Below are 17,782 nucleotides of genomic sequence, written 5' to 3' on the forward strand. Positions count from 1 at the left end.
TCTCGCTGGCCGAGCCATTAGCCATGAATTATGGTGCTGCTACCATCACAGCCAATTGTCTGGATGAAAAGCAGGCTCGGCCTCACTTACCAATGTGTGCTGTAGCCTGAGCAGCAGGTTGAGGACCACAGTTTGTGATCAGCTCTGTGGTTCAGGTCAGAGCAGGTAAGCGGATGCCATTTCACTTAACAGGAAACATAGGTTAGCGCAGAGCTGCATGATGGTGATTAATCATTTCCAGGACGTTTTAATTCCCTACAAACTAATAGCCTGATACTGAAAATGAATTTCTCGTAATAACTCCAGATAATGGCCGGGTGTCTTAATAAATAATCTGTTCGTGCAAGTAGCTGCTTTTCATCATGGATATTGTTTTATACTCCATGAGTAGGGTCCATATATTTAACTCTGATTATTATTGTTTTCATTGCGAGGTGACTGGTGGAGAGAGACAGACAGAGAAGGAGGAGAGAGAGCAGCATTTGCAGGACAACTCCTACCGTTGGTGTCATAGGGAAACCTGTGAGTAGATGTGATGGTGGAGTGATGCGGGGACTGGACGCAGAGGCGAATCATCAGATGCTGCACTGAACAGTACAGTAAGTGGACGATTATTGTTGCTTGTTATCTGGAGCTTGTACTTGGAGGCTGCAGTGTTGGCCAGGACTGCAAAGAGCCAGATAGAATAATTAAACCTTGCAGAGGCAGAATATTTACTTTCTAAGACTTGGATTTAGTTTTAATGCTTTAAGTCAATAATAACTGCTGGAAAATCTTTGACCTTCACCACAATGTGTTTGTGCATGCTGGGATTCAGTATCTGCATTTCAGTGTCAGGCTGAACTTTCCAAGGTCAGCATGTGTACATGTACTGTATGTCACACACACATGCACACACATGACTAACTCATATGTAATATGCAACTTATTCCCTGTCATGCGTCTTCTGCCTTTTATGTGTATTCTGACAGCATCAGTTTGCCCGACTTTTACAAACCAGGCATTTATTTGCCTGTTATGAGTCGGGAGCACAGGAACCAGATGGAGGCTGTTGATCTTGTTAGAGAGGTAGATGTGAAAGGACTATTACCTGGATCACAGCAAACACATGCAGACATGCACACAAATGGCCACATGCATGTGTACACAAACACACACACACACACACACACAAACACACACACTTTTATGCAGTCTACCGTTCACTGAGACGTGCTCTTTACACATGATGCACTTAAAGTTATTAAATCATGAAGAATTGTTGAATCAAACAGCTTGAGCTGCTGTATATAAATGGAATCTCTTAAGGAAGTTGTGATTTGTTTGTTAATAAGTTTATGTTGTCCCATAGTTTAGAATACACAGAGTGCTGTTTCTTACCTTCCAGCTCATGCAGTTAGAAAAGGGTGCAGGTAAATAGGAATAAGACAATAATCTTAAATTCACATGTTTCCATACAGACTCTGATTGCATATGTTAAGCACGTTGCATTGTGTAGTAAGCGCTGACCTGTAATGTTAATGATTGACCAGGCCTGGAACACTCAAACTACCAAAGCTGGTTGCTAAGAGCCTGAAGAGAGCTTAGGTTACATGTCCAAGGGCTGATGTGTACATGTAAGTATAAATCCAGGAGACACGTATGCAGAGAAATGAAAATCCACTGGACATTTAAAAATCTTTTCATGCAATGCACCAAAAGGTCTAATTTGATCGGTTTCGCTTCTTTGGTGCAACTATTCATTTACAAAGATCGTTGCGATTGTGCACTGAATTTAAAATGAGAGAATTTAAATGCACACTCACATTTTCCCGTTCCTGTCACTGGTCTGTGTACCTGTTTTTCTCAAGCAGCCGGCGCAGTAGAGGCTTGTCCGTGCCCCTGAAAAGATGGTGGGACTGAGAAACCGCTCTTCATGGGAACCACTGCTGCTCAAGGCCTCCTGCATCAAGTCCTGCGCCAACGGCTGCTCCCTGGGCATCACCGCAAACCTTACTTATGCCAATGCTGACGTAGAGTCTGTAGACGGTGAGTAGGGGGGTGATTCCCTCTTGGAGCATGTAATAACCTCAGCAACTGTATTTTATAAGACACTGAACCCCCAAATTGCCCCAATAGCGGATAACCAATTTATCCTCAAAACAGCAGTCAGCTTCAGTTAAGACTCTAGAATTTCTAACTGACAGCTCAGTATCATCTGATACTGTAAAGTTGCACCAGTGAAAGCTTAGCAGGAATAGAATGAACTTTGATTTATTGAACATGTCTTATCTATACAACACAATTTTGTGTAAAGCATCCCTGGCTTTACCTGAAGATATAACAAGGTGTCATTGGCATAAAAAACAACATGCAGCATCGAGAACAATTTGCGAGAATAAATTGCTAAATGTGCACTAAAAAACTGACCCCAGAGGATCAGCCTCATTTTAACTCTCGAGGGACGAATCAGGTCAACGTACATTTTAGGGAAAAGGGCTACCTGACAGCTGGAACAATTTCCATGAATCAAATCCCCCCAAAATGTCTTTGCTTTGAAGAAATGAGAAAGATGATGTCTAGATACACTCACCATAAGATTACCAAGACATGAGATTTGAAAAATAAAAGTTTTAAGTAAAACTTAAAAAAAGTTGAGTTACTACCAAAATAAAATAGACTGCTATGCTGGCATGTTAGCAATTATATTTAACACATTTGGTGAGGGCTTCTATCCAAAGCGACAACAATTAAGAACATTCAAGAAAGTCAGAAGCAAAGCAGACTTTTAGCATCTACTGAACTTTGAAATGTGCAGCATGTCATGTAGATTCATCAGTTTCTAAAGTGAGGCATGAATCTGAAATCCTTTGTTTTGTTGTACATGTAGGTGTGTTTGTGTACCCTCTCGGGGAGAGGGAGGTTGTGGTGGACTTTGAGGCTTCCATTGCGGGTCGACTGGTGGGCGTCCAGATACAGAGCCGAGGGAAGCTGAAGGACTGCTGTTTGGATTGCTGCCCTTCATCTGGTCTTGACGGCCACTGTGGGAACGGCCGGGAGTGGGGCTGCTGTGGCGGCTCCAGCCACGACATTCGGTGCACCAACGGTGAGGAGGGAGGACAGAGGAATGCAGTGAAGGGAGAACAAATTGTGTTGTGAAGTGTCCGTATATTCATCTAATATGATTCCATAAGCTTCAACAAATAAGAAATTAGACACACATTCATTTTGAACATTGACATTTCTGGGCTGCCTATTTTCCTCAGCTAGCTGACTAATAAGTAAGTCTAACAGTTATTGAGCAGTAATCAGCCTAATACATTTATGGATACTGGGAGCAGACATTAGTCACTGATGAGGAATATCTGAACGGATGAATGCATAGACTTCTATGTACTTGAAATATTCTTGAAAAGTCAATAATATGTGATCAACTTAGCTTTCAGGTCAGAAAATCAAAGCTGGGGAGACTTGTATGTTTTTGTAGTTAAAAAAAAGAAGTAAATATTGTAGTTGAACAAATCAACACAAACAATTTCAACCACTGGTTAAACTGTTGTGGACTGATTTCAACCACTGTCGTGATCTGGTCGTAGCATGTACACATCATACACACTGAAAAAAAGACAATCGTTGGACCACCTTAAAAAATAACGTCCATTGTTAACCTTTCAATGAATTACGTTTGTTCAACTTACAACAAATATATTAACACAATTGCTAACTTTAATTGGAAAAAACAACTCTGAAAAAACACTTTTTCAGAGTTGATGATACATTTTCTTTTTTCAGTGCAGCTGCAGTAAGTCCCAGCTCTGTCCTGAGTTAGCCTCACTGGTGATAGAAAGGACAGACAAGGGAGGCAAAGAGCTTTGGCCGCCTGCCTAATGATGAACCAGCGTTCACTTATAGCACAGACATAAATCAGCTTGATGTGCACAGTATTTTAGTGGAAACAGTGAAACCATGTACATGGAATGCGTTTGCAGATTTAGCATGATCACGACAAGAGTCTATTTGCTTTTCTGTCTGTTTCCGTTGTTTTGTCATCGAAGTAACCGAGTGCATATTTTTAGGGCATCTCATCCTGGATGAAGACCTTGAGAGAACCACCTTCATCGTGGGCACAGGGCTCATCGGCCCCATGGATATAGTGTCCATTATCATAAGCACCACACTCGAACTCCCCACGTTAGAAAATGGAGCGATCCACATCGTCTACCCCTCATTACTGACTCCTATCGTCACTGGCCAGATGACCCAGAGCAAGAGTGAAAGTGGGGGGAAAATAGAAGAAACTGGGTATTTATGTCACCACTACATGTGGCAACACTACTCTACCTGACACTCTCTCATTCTAATAAATGATATGTAATATAGACTGACTGCAGTATAATTTGATACCAAATGATCTACATCACTGCCCTCCTTAGAGCAACCAGCTGTTTTGGTGCCACCTCAGGAAAACAGGACCGGGTGCTGGACTCCGAGCAGCAGTGTGCCCATGCCATCTTCACCGGTCCAGCTGCCAACCTGGCACCTTATGAACTCAACTTCCAGCTGCTTGTCAGAGGGGCCTGCCTGCTGGCCGGTACACTGCCTGTCTTCTCAAATAAGATTGATTCACCCAGCCATTGTGAAATGTTAGAATAGTGTACGATCTCATTTTAAAACTTGATTGAGACTCAGTAAAGTGCATAACTTCGCCAAGGCCCAACAGTCTCCTTAAATTCAATCAGGCTGCACTAAATTACACACACTCATAGATATCAGTTGATCTTTTTTCTCATGAAAATGAATCAATGTTTCCCTGGGAAATCAGGGGAAATGTCAAAATGCGCCATTTCACAATGTTAAAGAAGGTGACAAAAGAAATTCCTGGATCTGTTCCATGATCCAGGTCTACACCAAAATTGTATTGGTTCTTTCCTGACCCATAATTTATCCTTCCACCAGGTTTTGTGATGATCTGTCTGGTGATTTTTGCGTAATCCTGTTCACATACAAACAAACCAACAAAAAAATAGATCAGGGTGAGAACAACCTCCTTTGCAGAGGTAATATAATGAATCTGTACTCCACTGGTGTGTGCTGTAGGAATGGAAAAAGCACACCAAGCTTTCTCTCTCTATATATATGACTGGTGATAAAACATTTTACATGAGAAAATAATCGTTGACTGTTGAAAAACAAATCGCAAGATATACAGATTTGCTTCTCTTGTTTTCTTCCTAAACCGATTTGCAGGGCTGGAGAGCCCCACTCACGCTCTGAGGGCAGATGCAGACCCCAGCGCCCAAAGTGCCTCTGCCACCTACATCACCTTGGCTCAGGAGCATCCATACGACAGACACATAGAGATCATTCTGCACCTCAGTGGTGAGCAATGGCAACTTACCCACTAAAATGACTGTGTTTTCTCTTTGGGTCAGTTTCTGTTCGTTATTCAGAAATCTTTCACCTTGAAACCCTTTCACAGAACCTCACAGCCCACTGGTCATCTTAGAGAGAGGCAGACTCTCCTTCAGCCAGTATGAGCAGCAGATCTGTTCCCGTCGCGATTTCATCCACGGCACCCGCAAAGATTCAGAGCCCGAGAGGAAGGTCGGTGCATCCTGTCCCGATTTGTTCTTCACATCTCACACATGTATCTGTCCTGTGTGCTAAAAGCTGCCATTCTTATGCTCCACTTGCAGCTGGAGTTTGTGAGGAAGCGGCACCACAAGGACATTCTGAGCAGCCCCGTCCTGATGCTCAACTTCTGTCCTGACTTGCTGCGTGAACCTCTGGAGCTGCACAAGGCCACCAGAGAGCTGCTGTTCCTCGTGGACCGCAGCGGCAGCATGAGTGGCACCAACATCCATCGTGTTAAGGTGAGCTGCAGCCAGGACGAAAACACACACAAAGGAACCAGAGTCAGATTGTAATGCAGCAGGACAGCAGTGGTGGAGCTACAAGGGTAAACATCAGAGGGGACTGGGCTGTGCAGCAGAGCCTCAGTCAGAGCCACTAACTATTTAGGTCATGTGTAATTAATCCACTATAACTTTAGTATACATGAGTATCTGTCTTTGTATTGTATCTGAGTGTTGCATTGTATTGTTAGATTTTTATGATGTATTTTAATCATGGGTTATATTTTTTCTTATTATTGGCCGTAGTGTATGAAGGACAATAAAATGAAAGAAGTATTAATAAATAAGTAAATAAGTAAGTTAGTAAATAAATAAATTAAGAAATACATTGTTAAATACATAAATAAATGAAAAGATAAAAACAGTTTGCAATGAAGAAGGCCTTTTCTGTATTTCTTATTTATTAATTCATCTCTACATTTATTTACTTCTGCGTTTATTTATTTAGTCATTCATTCATTTCTATATTTATGTATTTATTCTCATATAGATGAATGTAGAAATACATACATTCCATATCAAACTGTATTTATTAATGTATTTGATTAATTATTCCAGCATTGATGCATTTATTTGCTTATTTATACTTTTTGTATTTTTTTTGTCCTTTATAATAGTGTTTTACATTTTAATAGTTTGTGTGGATGGTATGTATCATCCACATGTAATATCCATAGATATTTTTAATTATATAAGAGAGGTCATTGGTTTATTATTTTCAACTGCCTTGTAAAAACTGGCTAGGGACACACATCACTCTGGCTTATTTACTGATTTTGTTTGATTAACAAGCACTGTCCCTATTACATTAATAAATAAATGAAATTTAAAAAGTTCCGTTTTTAGATTTAGGTTCATAGATTGATTATTCCCTCTTGTTTCCACAGGAAGCCATGGTGGTGGCACTGAAGAGTCTCCCCTCCGGCACCATCCTCAACATCGTGGGCTTTGGCACCACCATCAAGCCCCTGTTCACCTCCAGCAAGCTCTGCACTGATGTGAGCTTCACGCCATCACCTGTAGCTCTCACCATGGAGATTAATCTGAAACCGTCTTCTTTAGAGGATTTTCACCAAAATAAACTTGTATGTTACGTAATTGCAACATTTACACGTGAATCGCGGTGTTTCCAGTAAAAGATACTACATGGGGCATTTGGCTCATGTTGCGTGAAAGCAGATGTTTTTCCACCGTGTTGTTCAACCATGTGTTCTATTTTGTCCGCTCTCTAATCAGGCGATAGGTCAGTTCGTTGGGTTGCCTTAGTAGCAGAGTATCAGGTTTTATCCCGACCAGGGGCCGCGAGAACAAACAGTCTTTGCACATACTCCTCACCATATGGTGACCTTTCATGCACTTTAACGGAGGCAGGAGATGTCCCTCCATCTCCGCTCCTGTCAGCCGTGTTTGTCCACAGTGTGATTTGCGGCTGTTTTAAGGCAGGTGCTAATGTGTGTGTGTTTGCTCTCGCTTTATTAGAGGAGCGCTGATTAAATTCTTTGCTACCCTCACAGGGTAATTGGGGCATCTGATATCAAACAGTGAATATATCTTGAACAACACGGGTGATGTTTGCACAGGCAGCATCATGCAGTTGGACAGGTGTTCTTTCCGACGCGCGCTTCTCCCATCATCGCTACCGTAGCTCTGATTGCATCTCTGCTTTCCTCGTTGCACACAGGTCACTCTCATGCAGGCATATGAATATGTCCAAAGGATGAGAGCTGACATGCGAGGCACCAACCTCCTGGGGGCACTGTCCTGGGTGTACCAGCAGCCCATGCAACGCTCCTATCCTCGCCAGGTCTTCGTCATTACAGATGGGTCCATTGGTAATGTGGCCAAAGTGCTGGAGCTGGTCCGCAGAAACACGTGTGCTGGCAGGTACGAAGCCCTGAAACTAATCTGTCTGTTTAAAACCTGGAAATCGTCTGTGCAAAACAGGTCAGAGAGGTTTTAGGAGGATGTCATCAACACACATGATGGATATTTACTCAAACAACTAGTTAGCAAATATTTATCCTATGGCTGCTATGTAATCAGACATTAAAACACTGAGGGTGACAGGGAAGCAGAGAGGAATGGAGTCCACTGAGTGCAGGCAGAATGGGCAGATAAACATGACAGAGACACAATGTGGGGGAGGAGAGGGAAGAGGATGGAGACAGAGAGACGGAGGAGAGAGGGACACAAGCAAACTGTGATCTTGAAAAATTGAGAGCAAAGCGCCATGAAAGAAAGAAAAGATAGGGCTGAGGTATTTTTCAGCCACGCCCAGTAATCCCGTTAAGTGCTCTCCTCTGCAGTGAGAGTCCCGCCCCTCTGGTTTCCCTCAGGCCCTCCAGCACTGCACAATAACTCTATTTATCCCTCATTAGTATTCTCTTGTACGACTGACTTTCTCCACTGAATTTTGGCTGTCCTGCATAAAATCCATCTCTTGTGATGCATCTAATTTCAGTGAATGCAAATTACGTTGCCATCTAACTGCAGTCTACAGCTCTACAGTTCTATTTGAGTTGTGGTATATTGGTTTTTCTGTTTTCATATCTATAATGTTCAATCAGTATATAACCATCCAGACATTTTTCAGAGACCACACACAATGTCTCATTCAAACTCTCAATCAGCCAAATGGCTTGTGATTCCTTTAAGAGCCCCAACACCAGTCTGAACACACCTGAATGTTCTCTATGCTGAGACATATGGAAGCCTCTGTAGGCCATGAGGGTTAGGGTCCGAGTTCCAATCCCAGAAATCCAAGCGAGAGAAAGACATGCTTCACGTGTGGTGCAGCCACAGGGTGTGTGATTGAACATTTTAAGTATATATATTATTTCACCTCTCTGCAGATGCTTCGGTCTGGGCCTGGGTCCTCGAGCCTGCAGGCGACTCCTGCAGGGCGTCGCCAAATTAACAGGAGGCACCACAGAGTTCTTAGATGATGAGGAGAGACTCCAGCCCAAGGTAGGTAGCGCTGCAAGGCTGACACCTACTGGAGAAAATGTGAAGTGCATAACAATTATTGGCATAACCGTACTGAACAAAGCTTGTTTTTTAAAATCATATTGTGTTCCCTTAGCAGTGGTGAAAAGTGACTGACTACAAGTTATATTTGTGTATGAAAAATAAATAGATGATTTGGGTAAAAATAATAATAACACAGAATATTTTATATTATTTTTTTTCATGACCCCTCAGATTTATCATGGGACCTTTTGTAGGGGGCCAAACCCTGAGCCGGGGAACAACTGAATTACTTACGGGAATATCATAGTAACTAGCTCCACCTTGACCTGCTATATCAGAAAAATAGCACATTCAGTACTGAGTACAGAGTACTTTTACTTTTTGGTTTTACTTTTTTGGTTTAAATATTTACATTAATAAATTGGTACCTTACCTAATTAAACAACCTGAATATTTCCTCCATCATTGCAACTTTAAAGTGTTCAGGTAAAAAAGAATATTGTGTCCAATTTCACTCTTCAGTTTATCAAGTCTCTGAAAAAGGCCTTCGAACCTGTGCTGACTGACGTTCGGATTGACTGGTACCTGCCAGAGAACATGGAGGCCCTTCTTTCACCCAATGAAATCCCTCCGCTCTACTCTGGGAATCGTCTCATTGGATATTGCACGCTGTACGATATGACAGGTTTCAGATCAAAAAAGACTGAGGTATACATCAGCATTTCTTTTAAAGTCAGTCTTTGTATCTCTTGGTGCATTTCTAATATAAGTGCCTTATTTTACAGACTCAAGGACGAGGCTATAAAAGCGTGCACCGAGGCTCCACTGGTTCGGTTTTCGGCCAATCAAATGATGAGCTTTCGCCTCCCTCAGCCTCCGAACTAATGCCTGTGGTGACGAGTGCAGAAGGAACCGACCTAGAGGAGGCACTGAGGGAGATCTCCAGAGAAATCTCCACTGAGTTCTCCTGTGCCAAAGACACAGACCCTGGCACCAGCCCAGGTCAGTCACACACCTGCGGGCGTCCATTTGCCTGCTGGTCACTTTCTGTATGCATAGTTAACAACTGGCCTTTCTCCATGCCAGGTGTGGAGCTAAACTGGTCCAGTGATGTGAGGAGGAGGATCCAGGAGAGCTCCTACATCCAGGAGCAGTACGTCCTCACTCGCTGCTCTCTCAGCAGCGAGCGGAGTCTACAGACACAGTCCCACTCAGCAGGGGGGGCCTTTCTGCCCGACCCTCAGTCCTCTGATTCCGTGCTGGACACAGGGTCTTTACCCCAAGGCCTTGAGAGGATCCCGCCTCTGGATAAGAGATCGTCCTTGTCTCGGTGGGCCGACGCTGCATGGCAACAAAACCTCTCCGTTGAAACCCCTGATAATGGAGCAAAGAAGGTGAGATTTATTGTAACAGATTCACACAAATGAACTTCTCTGTAGTCATGCAACTTATGCCGTGCAAAGATATCGAAACCAGCACTATAAAATAGTTTGATGAGAAAATACTGCATCAAACTATTGGTCGTCTAAATTAAGAGAATTTTCTTCTCTCTTTGTGGGTAGGACTTGTTTACTCACGAAGGTTCAAAATTTCACAAATAGAAACAGTGCCAGCTGATAACACTAACATCAACATATGTTGCTGTAGAGAAGGTCTGCTCTACTTTTCATACTTGCATCACTTTCCCTGTCCTGCAACCAGACCGTGCGCCTGGATGGAGGTGAGGAACCTCGCAGGAGACAAAAAGCTTTGGCTCGTTCAACCATGGCGGCACGAAGTTTCTCGTCCCCCCAAGGCGAGCTGGAGATGCATCGCCTAAGGAGAGCTCTAGAGAGGGTCTCCTTCGACCAGACGCTGGGAGGGAGGCTGGACGAAAGTGACGGGGAGACGAAGCCCCCATCCGGCGGGACACTGTCCCGCAGAAGTCTCACTGACTCCAGTAAGAAAAACTGAGAAAAACAGGATTATGCTTCATATTCCTCCTCCATCTAATTTCTATTGCTCACTCTGTCACTCTGACCTTCAGATGGACTCCTGTTCCCAGCCTCTCCTTTGGACTGGGACAGCTTCACAGATCCAGAGTACCTCTTCTCTGCAGTTCACCTGGAGGATCCTCCTCCAGGTCAGTGCCGCTCGCTCATTCACGGCGTGCTCGGTGGCAGGCCTGTGTCCTGGGAGGTCAGTGTTGACCTGGGGCACCTCTGGAACCCTGAGGGCCAGGAGACACCAGGAGGAGCTGAGGGAGGTGGAGGAGGAGGAGGGGAAGAAGGAAGAGGGGAAGAACCGTGGGAGGAGATCATTCACCAACTGACAGCTCGCTCAGTTATAAGAGACTTTGAGAAGATGGCAGAGAAGGAGAGCGACAGTGGACATGGTGAGGTTTTACTAATGATTTCTCCTATAGCCTGATCCATCTCCCAACTAATACAAAAAATAATGTAATTGTATTTGATGGTTCCTTAGGTTCAGCTAAGCGATACCGTATGAAAGCCATCCAGACCAGCAAGCACTGTAACATCATCTGCATGTACACTTCCTTCTCTACCACTGACAGCCACACCAACAAAGGCTTACCAGACAGCATGGACGTCAAAAACACAGGTGTGCCACCAGTTATTGTCTTTAACAATTATTTTATATACTTTGGGGGGGCACTCAGCCACAAAATGTTTGTTTATATGTCATGAGAAGTACACGTGTGCGATCGTGGTTGTCTAATGTTCTTTGGAGCTGTGAAAGGTGTTTTGTGACAAAATGATCCATATCTGTCTCTTGTGAGTCCCCAGTGTACCTTTACTATTCATTTCTATAGAGACTAGAACACCCATAATACCACTTACTGTCTCAGCAACTTTGCAATGCCTGTACTTCCAATCTGATAAAATAAAAAAGAAAGGGTAATACACAGATTTCATATAAGGTCAGGGGCGGATCAAGAGGCGGGACAAAGGGGGCAATGGCCCCAACTGAGATCTGATTGGTTCCTGAAGTGCCACTGTCCTGTCAGTACTCTTTTTTTCTTTTTAAATAAACTGTCACTTACTGATATAACTAACAATTTGATGCATTTTATTTTCCAAGCTTTTTTTGAAGTAGGCCTACACATTGTGCTTTATCAAGGAACCATTTTCTAAATATATTCAATGATGTGTGGCTTTAGCTCCAGAGCTAGAGCTACTGTATCAGGAACATGGATGTTGGACATATAATTGGCCCCTTTATAGCCCCTGTAGTAAAAAGTGTGTGTGTGTGTGTGTGTGTGTGTGTGTGTGTGTGTGTGTGTGTGTGTGTGTGTGTGTGTGTGTGTGTGTGTGTGTGTGTAGGGATGCATTCGGGGAACAGGAGTTCGCAGTCAGATAGTCGCAGGCAGACCTATTCTGTAGGTCTGGGCCGACGGCGTTCCAGTAGGGACAGTGAGGAGATGGATGACAACTGGAACACTACAGGTAAACACATTGAACGATACCACCACCCAATTCTGTTGTCAAGACTTTAGGTCATCAACAATCTTTGTATCTCTCAGACAGAGATGACACTCCTGCCTCACCATGTAGCCTTACATCCTGGGACTCTAGTAAGTATTGCTGTCGAACCTGCTCAGTGAAAAAAACACCCTCCAGTGCAGCGTAGTCCCAAGGTTAGATGCGTCTTGCCAGAAAGCCGGTTGAAAATTCTACTGTAGCTGAGTCTGTATGGAAGAAGAAAAGAAGAAATACTCTCCCCTGACATATCACTATTCCCTGACATAGTTCTTAAAGGATCAATTCACCCAAATTACAAAAATAACCCAACATATATTCTCCCTTACCTTGAGTCATATCTAGTCATGTTGATATCTGATGACTCTGAAGGATTGTACCTGGAGAATTTAGTTTGTGGTGCTCATAGTATTGAAAATGTCATAAATAAATAACAATAACAATAATAACTCTAATTATTAGAGTAAAATCCACTTTAAATCCAATATTTCTACTGTTTACGACAAAACAAATATTTTTTTTGTCATTTGGGTGCACTGTGCCTTTAAAAACCAGCCAGGACACATCACTTTATAACTGTTCTGATGAAACAATACTGTTCACTGTGTTTTTCCATGCTGCTGTCTCAGGTGTAGGGGGTAGCGGCCACTCTGCTACAGCCCCGGCAATATCAGGCACCTCGTGCACTCGCTCACAGCGATCCATAGAGAGCAAGTCAATGGAAAGCTTCTTTGGATCCAGGTAAAACATTTCAAACAAATAAATTACAAATATTAGCGAAACTCACGAATGTTGAATTTGACTAGTTTTTATATGTGTGGTGTTCGTCCCTTGGGCCAGGGGCGGATCGAGGGTCAGGGCCAGGGGGGGCACTGGCCCCAGCTGAAATCTGAGTGACCCTGAAAGGCCCATGCCCTGTCAGTAGTCTGAAAAGAAAAGAGCTAACAGTAAACAAGGAATGGTGGCCTCTGATTTAGAAAAATCCTAAATCCGCCATTGCCGTGGGCACCAGTGTTTTTGTCTTTTTGAAGGTCTACGACTATAGTATCAAACTGTGTTTGTGTTTATGTTTCTTTGGAGCTTAAGTTACTTTCTATTATAGATGTATATTTTATTTACGTCCAAATGGAGATTTAAATCCCCACCTCTTTTCTGTTCCAGGTTCCCCCTGGGCAGATTCAGGTCCTCCATCACATCAGGAAAGCAGGTTCCTCTCAAGTCTCACTGTTTGTCTGCAGAGACTGAGACACAACCTGAAACTGCAGCACCGGACTACCTGCCCCTGGTGAGCTGTGTAGACACACACATTATACTGTACGTGTATACAATACACACAAGCATGCAAGCACATTTAGTAATTTATGTCCACGTGGTGTTGGATCAGGTGCGTCTGCAGCTGGCTTCAGGAGCTTTTCTGCTGACAGAGACCTACTCAGACTGTGTTCAGATCCCCCTGGACCGCCTCAAAAGGGCTTCACCATACAGCCTCCACCGCCGCAGCCTCAGCCCACCTTTCCGTTGTGCATCTCCCAGTGCTCCGTCTTTATCCACATCTGCAAAGCCTCTGGGTGTGACCTCCTCTCCTACCTACTGCGTCTTCGCCAAAACTGTACCTCCCTTCCACCACACTCCAGACGACACTCCTCTGATGCTGGAACCAAGGCTTCGCCGGCGACACCTGTCTGACCGAGACCATGTCACCTCACACCCTGACCTCCCCAGCTTCGAGGAAGGCCTCTACCAGAGTCAGAGGTATGGCCAGGCCGATAGCGGTCGCGGATCAGAGACAGACGTATATGAGGGCTCTTCAGTAGATCCAGCTGACCTCCAAATGAGCTGCCAGTTGGCCCTAGAGGACCTGGAGGGGTCGAGCTGGGCCACAGCTGTTGCGCTCGCCTGGCTCGAGCACCGCTGTGCCGGCTACTTCATGGAGTGGGAGCTGGTGGCAGCAAAAGCGGACTTCTGGCTGCGCTGTCAGGCACTGCCTGAGGGAGTGGACCTGGCAGGCCTGAAGGGAGCTGCCAGACAGCTGTTCCTGCTGCTGCGCCACTGGGACGAGAACATCAAACTTAACATGCTGTGTTACAACCCCAACAACATGTGAGACAATCACCTCTGAGGGAACTGAGCCAAATCTACTAATCTGCATACTCACTTTTTATCAATGACTGACTCTAAAGTGGCAACATGGAAAAGTGTATCTGGTATTTTATCTGCAGGGTCAGCTAATACCATAACCCAGTGCCGAGGTCAATTTAATATTCAGTTGCACATGAAAGATTTTGGTTGGTACAGTGATTAGCAGTCACCTCAAGGCAAGGTTACCCGTTCAAATCACCGTTCTCTCCATGTTTGCCTGGGTTTTATCCGGGTGCTCTGGCTTCCACCCACAGTCCAAAGACATGCAGATTGGAGACTCTAAAATTGACCATAGGTGTGAATGGGTATTTGTCTCTGTATGTTGGCCCTTTAATACAGTGGCGACCTGTCCAGGATGTACCCTGCCAATCGCCCCATGTCAGCTGGGACATGCTCCAACCCCACTTGTACCTAAAAGGATAAGTGGTATTCATAATGGATGGATGGATGAAAGATTTACTGATGTGAGAACTGATATTAATGTAAAATGTTCTTTACCTGACATCAGACACATGGCCTTTTGTTATAAAAATGCTTTATGCAATCACAAGAATGCCTTGATCACCTGAATGAGCTTTTGTTAGTATAAGTTGAAGCTCCCTGTCTGTATGTTCTTACTTCATAATCATTGATTGAAATTTGATCATCAGGATGATAATTTTATAAACTACAGAAATATTACTTTAAATAATGAACTTATTGATGGGAAATACAAAAATGCTGGAATTTAACTATTTGCTGTGATTTGAAACAAAACCATGAAAACAAAAAACAGCATCAAGGTGAAGTGGTATCTCAGTTTAATATAAAATGTTCAGTCTACTGCAAACTTTTCACATTAAATCTACATATGCGATTAGTTTTGGGAACACACACACACACACACACAACAGTGGATGAATCAACAAATCAGACAAATAGCTGTGTTGTACACACTTGTGTAAAATTACTACTTTTAGAGTTTTGGCCTTGCACTGGAGAATAAAGAATTTACTGTGGCAAGTGAAAATGCCAAAAGCTTCTGCCCGATATACAATACATTCTTAGTAAAAGTTCTATGGGATATAAATAAATAAATTCAATATACTGCTTTCATAAATACAATGCGTTTGTTTATTTGTGCCTCATTAAATGACTTTGAAAATATAAAAGCATCTAAAATGAAATAATGACTAGGCCTGTTTAATTATGGGTAGACTGTACTTTTAACTTACTAAGTAGAAATATAGTATATGTAATAAATCCTTTTCACACACAAAAACATTCACATTTTTCTCTTAGCACTGTACTCCTCTCTTGTGTATTTGACAATGAAACCTGAGAATCCATGAATTATTTCACTTTTCATCTCTTTAACTGCAAGACACGACTACATCGCATTTCATCGCGTAGGCGTCTGTCTTCAGGCTGCACCCATGTGTTTGCTTCATTCACTTTTAGCAGCGAGCTGAGATGAGAAGCATCAAATTGCTCCTTTTTTTCTCGTATAAACAGTCTACCCCAGTGACCTCCCCCGTGCACCGGTGTTGTGAGGGGCTAAGAGAGGAGGAGGGATGACGGCTGTCGGCAGATGACTTGACCGTATGCTGACGTCCGCTCCGATCAGGCTGTGGCTCACTGACGTTTGTCCTTAACAGGTTTGTCCTGTGGGTTTTCTGCGGGGGCTGACTGCAGGGGCGGAGCCAGCCACAGACAGAGGAGGATGATGAGGTGGCAGACGTGGAGGGCGGCTGAGCTGCTGTTGGTGGAGGGGTACGTGTTCCACGAAAGCTCGATCAGACCCAGGATCAGGACCCTACACACAGGGATAGAAAGAGGAAGCATTGACATGTGGCTGAGTGTTTGGTGATCTTGTCGAAATTGAAACTTTTTCGTAAACATCAAGCTTTCCTCTTACCTGAGCAGATGGGCCAGCTTCTTGACTCCACCACTCCAGAGCAGGAAAGGCAGCGTGTGGAAGTACCAGACATAGAACTGGTAGTGCAACGAACGACTGAAGCACATGCCGATGAAGTTAGAGGTGAACAGAATCAGTACTATCTGTGCTTGTCTGTTAAGGTCTGACACAGAAGCCGGTGAATTAGGGCACCTTCGCACATACGCAAATGAAGCTGAATAATAATCGCCTCCTGAGGCAAATTACGTAACATACATTGGTACATTGAAGAACGGAGAAAGACACTGGAGGAGGAGAAGGGTTGTAGCAGGCAGGAGGAGAATGTGCTGATTACAGCTAAGTAGGGTCCCAAATGTTGAGGCTGTGAGGCCGCTGGTCACTCAAGTTGAACTATACATGAAGCCACGCTGCCGATTTCCTTTGCTTTCCTTTTATTTGCCCCCTCACTTGCACAGGTGAAAGTTTGCCACAGCTACATTTGCGTATGTGTGACTGTACCCTCACAGGGATATCATTCAGAAACATTTAACAGTGAGTAATAATGATGCTGATCTCAATGTGTCCTTTAAGGACCAATTTTCTTCAAATGGTAATATATTCAAATGAAAAAAAAGGATATGATCCACTGAATTCTCCTGAGGAGGGCTTTTCCTCTTGCCAGGCTCCTTGAGAAGATCGAAGATGCTCTCTCCTGGCCTGTTAAGACAGAAAATACAGATTTACATTATTATTCTAAATATCTAGAAACCCAGCGTAAGCATCCATGACATCAAGTCCTGACTGAGCCAATGCTTGCCATCTTGTGTAACTAAAACTGGCCCAAATGTAACCCCAGATTTTATTCCATCTCATAAACCCAACAATGAACTTAGCACTGAAAGTCAGTCTCTCACCTCTTCCACCGGCGGAAAGCAAAGAGCAGCAGGGCGAGCAGGTGGACAGCGAGCAGGAGTAAATGGAAGTTGCGATTCAGGAAGAGCATTTCGGGCAGGAAGCGCCAGTTGACCGTCCACTTAAACATGAACTCACGGCCAAGGTCAAAAGCCCTGCCCAGGTAACCAATGGGATTCTCCATGAGAAAAGGGAGGCCGAGCAAAAACTGTGAAATCAGGACAGATTAATTAAATGATGATGTTGAAGACATTTAACATGAAAATGTGGTTATGCTAGTAATATGGTACCTAATGATTTAATAGGGGATATTTACCTGTATTCCTGCGCACAGAGAAAGTTTGGGGATTGTCCTGATTAGACCAAACTCAGACATGAGGAGGAAAAGTAGCCCGGGGGCAAACAGAAGCACGTTCATTTTCACAGACACTGCTAAACTGTCAGAGAGAGAGAGAAAGATTAAGTTGTAATTTCCTCATGTAACACATAATAAAAAAAAGTTCACATGACAT

At 43.6% G+C, this 17,782-nt stretch overlaps 2 protein-coding genes across 4 annotated transcripts in view; one reads left to right on the top strand and one right to left on the bottom strand.

The window, feature by feature from the left end:
- Positions 1-15,581, top strand: vwa5b2 (von Willebrand factor A domain containing 5B2). 3 transcript variants are annotated; one of them, XM_034614593.1, is made up of 24 exons: positions 1-165; positions 435-599; positions 1,827-2,028; positions 2,870-3,085; positions 4,056-4,281; positions 4,413-4,570; positions 5,227-5,358; positions 5,459-5,583; positions 5,676-5,852; positions 6,782-6,892; positions 7,576-7,778; positions 8,747-8,861; positions 9,387-9,572; positions 9,650-9,866; positions 9,951-10,258; positions 10,566-10,803; positions 10,891-11,238; positions 11,328-11,465; positions 12,188-12,310; positions 12,388-12,438; positions 12,973-13,084; positions 13,505-13,628; positions 13,728-14,526; positions 14,773-15,581. In XM_034614593.1, the coding sequence occupies exons 3-23, from the start codon at positions 1,890-1,892 to the stop codon at positions 14,445-14,447; spliced, it is 4,167 nt and encodes a 1,388-aa protein (XP_034470484.1). In that variant the 5' UTR covers positions 1-165; positions 435-599; positions 1,827-1,889; the 3' UTR covers positions 14,448-14,526; positions 14,773-15,581. The 3 variants fall into 3 exon arrangements, with proteins under 3 accessions (XP_034470484.1, XP_034470483.1, XP_034470485.1); XM_034614592.1 differs by having other exon boundaries at positions 2-165; positions 1,854-2,028; XM_034614594.1 differs by lacking the exon at positions 12,388-12,438 and having other exon boundaries at positions 2-165; positions 1,854-2,028.
- The window catches only part of alg3 (ALG3 alpha-1,3- mannosyltransferase), a 4,580-nt gene continuing 2,065 nt past the window's right edge, over positions 15,268-17,782 (bottom strand). The window contains exons 5-9 of the mRNA XM_034614595.1: positions 17,587-17,707; positions 17,273-17,478; positions 16,999-17,075; positions 16,380-16,524; positions 15,268-16,277 (exon numbers count right to left, since the gene is read on the bottom strand). Of these exons, the coding sequence (XP_034470486.1) occupies positions 16,097-16,277; positions 16,380-16,524; positions 16,999-17,075; positions 17,273-17,478; positions 17,587-17,707 (730 nt within the window). The 3' untranslated portion in view covers positions 15,268-16,096. The remainder of the gene's footprint in view (positions 16,278-16,379; positions 16,525-16,998; positions 17,076-17,272; positions 17,479-17,586; positions 17,708-17,782) is intronic.

This window comes from Hippoglossus hippoglossus, chromosome 17, assembly GCF_009819705.1.
Source record: "Hippoglossus hippoglossus isolate fHipHip1 chromosome 17, fHipHip1.pri, whole genome shotgun sequence".
Taxonomy (NCBI): domain Eukaryota; kingdom Metazoa; phylum Chordata; class Actinopteri; order Pleuronectiformes; family Pleuronectidae; genus Hippoglossus; species Hippoglossus hippoglossus.